At 26.7% G+C, this 6662-nt stretch overlaps 3 protein-coding genes across 3 annotated transcripts; 2 read left to right on the forward strand and 1 right to left on the reverse strand.

The window, feature by feature from the left end:
• On the forward strand, nt 1-2535 carry Phum_PHUM603450 (uncharacterized protein; the record flags this gene model as incomplete). The annotated part of the gene is made up of 10 exons (XM_002432838.1): nt 1-39; nt 137-244; nt 338-579; nt 672-956; nt 1032-1266; nt 1343-1575; nt 1656-1912; nt 1987-2153; nt 2224-2409; nt 2500-2535. The coding sequence occupies 10 exons, from the start codon at nt 1-3 to the stop codon at nt 2533-2535; spliced, it is 1788 nt and encodes a 595-aa protein (XP_002432883.1).
• Nucleotides 2536-2911: 376 nt separating this feature from the next.
• Nucleotides 2912-3462, forward strand: Phum_PHUM603460 (uncharacterized protein; the record flags this gene model as incomplete). Its single annotated transcript, XM_002432839.1, has 2 exons — nt 2912-2934; nt 3279-3462. The coding sequence occupies 2 exons, from the start codon at nt 2912-2914 to the stop codon at nt 3460-3462; spliced, it is 207 nt and encodes a 68-aa protein (XP_002432884.1).
• Nucleotides 3463-4967: 1505 nt separating this feature from the next.
• Phum_PHUM603470 (glutaredoxin, putative) lies at nt 4968-5496 on the reverse strand (the record flags this gene model as incomplete). Its single annotated transcript, XM_002432840.1, has 2 exons — nt 4968-5161; nt 5241-5496. 2 exons carry the CDS (start codon nt 5494-5496, stop codon nt 4968-4970), a joined length of 450 nt encoding a protein of 149 aa, XP_002432885.1.
• Nucleotides 5497-6662: the final 1166 nt, after the last annotated feature.

The following is a 6662-nucleotide window of genomic DNA, read 5'->3' on the forward strand; positions in this document are numbered from 1 at the left end:
ATGGGAAATTTATGCTGCGGACAAGATGACGACAAAAGGGTAAAGCAATTTTTTTTTTTTTTTTTTGGGGGGAGGGGGGGCGGGGTTTAAGAACACTATTCACTTACTCCCCTTTTAAATAAAATTTTTATTTCAGAACGAAATCGGTAAAATAACGGAAGAAGAAGGTATTGCTCCATCGAGAAATCGAAGATGTACGGATACAATATGTCTGGTGACAATGCCCCTATTTTTACTTTCAGTGGTAAATGAATGAATAAAAAAAAAAAAAAAAAAATTTTTATTTTTTCCGGAAAATGTACATTTTTTTAATTATTATTATTATTATTATTTGCAGTTGATGCTCGTCGGGTATTGTGCAATATTCACAGACATAGCACGAGTGACGAACGGTTATGATAATTGTGCAAATGTTTGCGGTAAAATAACGCCGCCGGATAAAAATCCAAAATATTCTTGCAAGGGTGCGGATCTCACGTCGAAACCATTGCTCCTGGTCAGAGGAACCGGGAAACACATCGTCAATCCTGTGCATTCCCGACGGGAATGCGTGAGCGATTGTTCCGTTTACAAAGGATTGTGAGAAAATAATCATATTTAAAATTATAAATCATGTAATAGATCGATTGTCGTCGTAATCGTTGTTGTTTGTTTGTTTGTTTGTCTTTCAGCCGGCAATTCATAACCAGATGCATTCCTTTTAACGACGGTGACGTTTTAAAGGGTGGCCTGGAGAGAGCGACCAATTCTTTGTCTTTCGTCGGACTCTCGGATTTTCTCGAAGAAACGTCCGAAGATTTACAACTCTGCTGGAGGGAAATGGTATACATGTGCCTGATAGCTCTCGCTTTTTCTTTTATTCTTTTGCTCCTGTTTCGTTACGTCATAGGATTCGTTATTTGGTTCGTTTTGATAGGAGTCGTAGTTACCAGTATTTTAGCCACGTGTTACTTATGGTGAGTTTTTATCAGTGGATCCTTTCCGCAAAATAAATCAAATTAAAATTTTTTTTTTTTTTTTTTTTTTTCCAGGTACATTTACAAAATAGCAAACGATCAACTTAAAGAATCAGAATTTCCAAGCGATTTCGACAGCGGAAAAGTTCATTCTTATTTAGTTTTTGCGATAACGTGCACCGTTGTGTGTCTCATAGTCATTCTCATCATTTTCGTCATGAGAAAAAGAATCAATCTTTTGGTGAGATTGTTTAAAGAAGCTGGAAAAGCCGTCAGGAAAATGCCTTTTCTTTTGTTTCAGCCATTAGTGGTAATGGAAATATATACAAAACCAAAGAAAAATCTTTTTTTTTCGAAGTAGTAAAAGTTAATCGTTTTTTTCGCAGTCTTTTTGGGTTCTCGCCATCGCCATCGGTATTTGGGTATTTTTCACGCTCGTCATTCAGGGTTCCGGTTACGTCGCTGAAAAAAGTCCGAATAATCTTTATTATAAGAAATCCTTCGCCATGAAATTCGCGAGATGGTACAATTTATTCGCGCTGTTTTGGATAGTTCAATTCGTCATCGGGTGTCAGCACATGGTCGTCGCCGGAGCCGTTTCCAAATGGTTTTTCACAAGGTGTTGTTAATAATAAGTGCGAAATCGAACGAGGTGTAAACACGTATAATAATAATAATAATAATCCATGCATTTTTCAGGGATAAAAAATCATTGGGCTCGCCGGTCATTCAATCATTTTCCAATTTGATACGTTTTCATTTGGGATCCGTTGCATTCGGATCATTTTTCATCGCATTGATACAAATGATAAGAACGATTCTTACTTTCATCGAGGAAAGATGTAAAAATTCCGAGAGCGAATTTATAAAAAAAATCGCGAGCGCCGTGGAATGTTGTCTGTCTTGTTTCGAAAGTATTTTGAAATATTTTACGAGGACTGCTTACATAGAAATCGGTGAGAATCGACTTCCGGTTAGTTTACACGTTCGAATAAATGGACTTTATAAAGTTTCTTCTTTTTTACCACAGCAATTCACGGCGTTAGTTTTTGCACGGGAGGAAAAAAAGCATTCAGGTTAATAAGTTCAAACGTATTAAGAGTCGCAACAATTAATTCAGTCGGAGATTTTATATTATTTTTAGGAAAAGTATTTGTTGTTCTATCAACGGTTTTAATTGGGATTTTAATACTCAAGGTATTTTTTCTGTAATGTAACGAATTATCGAAAGGGAGACATTTTGTTTATTTAAAATGATTTTTTACAGTCTAAAGAAGGAGTCATACACGTTTGGGTTCCCATAACGTTAGCTGGAATTTTCGCTTTTATCGTGTCGCATTGTTTCATAACAGTTTACGAAATGATTATCGATTCCATATTCGTTTGTTTTTGCGAAGATTATGAAATGAATAACGGAGCGGATAAACCTTATTTCATGAGCAAAGGATTAATGGTGAGAATTTTTTTTAATTTGTGGTATCCCACACCGACGACCTGATATGTGATAATAATGCAGGATGTAAAATTTTTTTTTCATTTTCAGGAATTTGTTCAGAATAATAACAGATCGGTTAGTTAAAATGGAAACCCTTTTCAAATATTGAATTTTCTTTGTTAGAAGAAAGCTTTTTACAATAATGAAAAACATTTTAATAATTTTTTAATATTACATCAGGGGTCATACATAAAGACTGATATTATTTTTTTTTTATATATGAAAATTTTAATAGTGCTGTATTTTATTTACCTTATATTTATATATATAAATCCCTCGATGTACTTTTTTTTCATAATAATATCCACCATTATGTTTAATTTATTTTATTCAAAGATGAATTTTATAACCAGAACAGTATTTCTTCATTAATATAAATACAATATTTAAAAAGGAAGGATTATTGTTATGTTTGATAAGTATTTTATCCCTTTTAGATATATATATATATATATGAGAAATGTATTATGCCTCGACTAAAAGGTTTTTTTGACTCTCAAAACCGTTTTTGTTTTTTGTAACATTTTTTAAAAAAATAAAATGAAATTGTTTTAATTATTTTTTTTTATTAGAATTTTTTTAGTTAATTTAATTAACAAATTATTTATCTACATAAAATAAACTAAAAATTAATTTTTTTTTTTTTTTTACAATCGTGTGTGTGCGAGTGATATCATTTTTCTTTACACGAGTAAATCGTAAAATATTTTTACACACATTTTAATAGAAATTATTAATTTTACTAGTGATATAAGTCATTATTAATTTTCTTCTGGGATTTGTGTTAAAATTCTTAATCCATGCATTTGTTTTATATCTTCTTTAAGGGTTTCATTTATTAATCTATGTTGTTTAACTGTTGACAAACCTTTAAATTCTACGCTTTCGACAAATATTTCATACATTGATCCACATCCTCCTGATATGTCTACAACATTTATTTGTTTGGCAAGAGGAAATCTCACTCTGAGAGTTTTTGTAATTTTTTCACTAGAATCTGTATTTTGTTGATTACTATATGATTTGAAAAAAATTTTTTGTGCTGTAGAAACTGCAACAGGCCAATTAATTTGATGATTACAATTATTATTATTATTCCATATTATTTTATAACTTGATAAATATTTGAACGGATTACGACGCATCATTTTCACAAAAAAAAAAAATCTTAATTTATTTTATTTTATTGTATTTTATTTTTAAAAAGAATTTTCAAAAAAAAAAATACACACGCACTTTGCAAGCAAACGTTATTTAATTTTAGTTGACATTTATTTTTTTATGTATTTACGTAATTTACAAATTTCTTAGTTAAAAAAAAAAAACTAATTAAATATTTTTTTTTTTAAATTTTAAACCGTTTCCGTATATTTAATAAAAATTTGTAATCGTTTGAATATTCAAAACTAAAATAACTAATTGGAAAAAATTTATTTTTTACTTTATCGTCGTGGTATTAGAATTTGTTACGGTTTAAATCCACGACGAATTTAAAAAGTTTCGACTATTATCCACGGTAGGAAATAATATTTTAAATAAATTTAATTTGAAACGGGCACGTTATTTAACTATTCGTTAAAAAAAATAATATTTGTAAATTTTTACTTTAGCGTTTATTTATAATAAATAAAATGCCGAAAAAAATTCTGGACGAAAATAAGTTAAAAAGGTTTTACTGTAAATCGATCTCTTCGTCAATCGGAAATATAATAAGATTTTCTACAAATGAAATATTTCGCGAAAAAATTTTTAAATTATTTAATGTGCTGGGTACTAAAAACGTAGAAAAAGAAATACAAAAGCGTCTTATTAAAATTTTAGCCGGTTCGAGAAAAAAGAAAGATGATAGGATAATGAAGAAAAGGACAGTTGGTGGTAAAAGAAAGTTTTTGAATTAATATTTAAAATAAACTTTTATAATATATAATTGGATTCAAATTTCAGATAAAAAATTTTCCACTATAGATAATTTTAGTGAATTAAATGAAACATCGCCACGTTTAAAAATTATTAATAAAGAAATAAATAACTCGATCAGAAACTTTTATTCAAGAAATTAATTGTCGAAAACATCATCGATCATTTACATCAGAGCTAGTAATTACAGATGAACATAAAATCGAATACAACGCATCACTTCCTGCCAATTTTTATAGTGCTAATTATGAATTTAAAAATTCTTTTCAAAATCAAATCATCAATGAAAATTCTAAATTGTGCATTGATTCTGCAGAAAGCATAAATTTATACAAAATGAAATTTGATAAACTGTTCGAAAACAAAAAAAATTCTTCATCGTTAGTTTTAAAAAAGTATAATTCATGTCCTTATTGATGTTTTTATGCATCGAACGAACTAATCGATACAGTTAAGTTAAGTTAAGATGAAGTATAATTTAAATAAAACAAAAAAAAATTTTTATTAAAAATTATATTTATCTATTAGAAAAAAAGTACACTAGTCTATTAACAATACATTAAATATAAAAAAAAAAAAAAAAAAAACAAATGTTTAATTTATTTACTAACATTTTTATTTGTTTTATCGTTGACAGCTTTTTCGAGTAATGCTGATGTTATTCCGACTTTTTTCAATTCATCAATCAATTCACCATTTTGATGCATTTGTAAAATAATATCGCATCCACCTACAAATTCTCCATTAATGTAAACTTGAGGAAATGTTGGCCATGATGAAAATTTTTTCATGCCTTAAACGATTGAAAAAAAAAAATCAATTTTTGGTAAAACCTTTGAAATTTATATGTTTTAATCAAAAGCAAACATTACCTTCCCTCAATTCTTCACTTTCTAAAACATTATGAGAATCATATGTAACTCCGTGCATTCTAAGAATTTGTACAACAGCATTACTGAATCCACAGCTGGGAGAACTTGGTACACCTTTCATAAAAACTACAACTTTATTATTTTTAACTAACTTATCGTAATTCGATTCGGTACAAAAATATCTGACAGGTTTTAAAACTGCATTTGTTATATTATTAGATTTTAATAAACTTTTAATTAATACTGCGTTCAACATTTTTCCAAATAAAAAACAAAAAAAATCAAAAATTTCAATAAATATTTTTTTCTGTTTTGATATTTAGTTTATTATTTCGTCGACAGAGTTCGCATTTTTTTTTTCCATTTACATCTAAAACCACGACGTATTTGCGCGCCTTTATGTTATTAATCGTTATTCATGTCACTTTAATCATTGTTTGAAGTTTTTTTTTTTTAAATAATAATGAAAAGTTTTGCATGCATAAATCTTTTTTGTTTTTTTTTTTAAAAGAAGTGTCGAAGTATACAATTCGGAATAAATTTAATATAAATAATTAATGTAACTGTAACTTAAAGGCACATATAATTCACATAATGTAAGTTATAGCATTTTCTTTAAGGAACGACCTAAGGTATTCAAATTTATTTTTAAAATAAATAATGTTTAGAATCAATTATAAAAAAGTTAAATTTAAATTTAAGTGTAAAATAAAATAAGAATAAAAGTAAGTATAATAAGTTTTTAACATTCTTTTTTTTTTTTTTTTTTTATTTAAAACTTTAATTATGTATCATGTTTCACAAGTATTATAAAAGAGATGATAATAATAATAGTTACGTTTTACAGATTTTAACACAAGATAATAGTGTAAGAAATATCGATGAATAATAATAATAATAATAAATAGTTAAATTAGGATTTAATGTAATAATTGGAAAGCGTATAATTTGCAAAAATAGTTATATAAGTTCCTCTATAACGTTTTTGTTTTTTTTTTATATAAAGAATTAAATTAATAAATAAAACAAGTTTTTACAATGCAAGGTAATATATATATATATATATATATAATTTTTTGTTTTTTACAATTTCAAATTTTTTTTTTCTCCATTTTATATAATTTAAAGATTTGACTTTGTGGTTTTCAAATACTCTTTTGAATTTTATTTAAATAATAAATCTGCTTAGAATATTGATTTGTTTTTTTTTTTTTTTTTTTTTTTTTTTTAGAGGTTATGAAAAGAATATGGTTAATTAAAAAAAAAAAAAAAAAAAAAGTTTCTACGCCTCTTTTAAGCTATTGCTAAAGCAAAAACATTAATTGAATAATCATTATTTGTAATTATTATTATTATTATTATTTTATTCGATAGTATTAAATAATTTTTTATCTTGTGTAAAATTAAGTACGTATAAATACA

This window comes from Pediculus humanus, genomic scaffold (genome assembly GCF_000006295.1).
Source record: "Pediculus humanus corporis 1103172108318 genomic scaffold, whole genome shotgun sequence".
Taxonomy (NCBI): Eukaryota; Metazoa; Arthropoda; class Insecta; order Psocodea; family Pediculidae; genus Pediculus; species Pediculus humanus.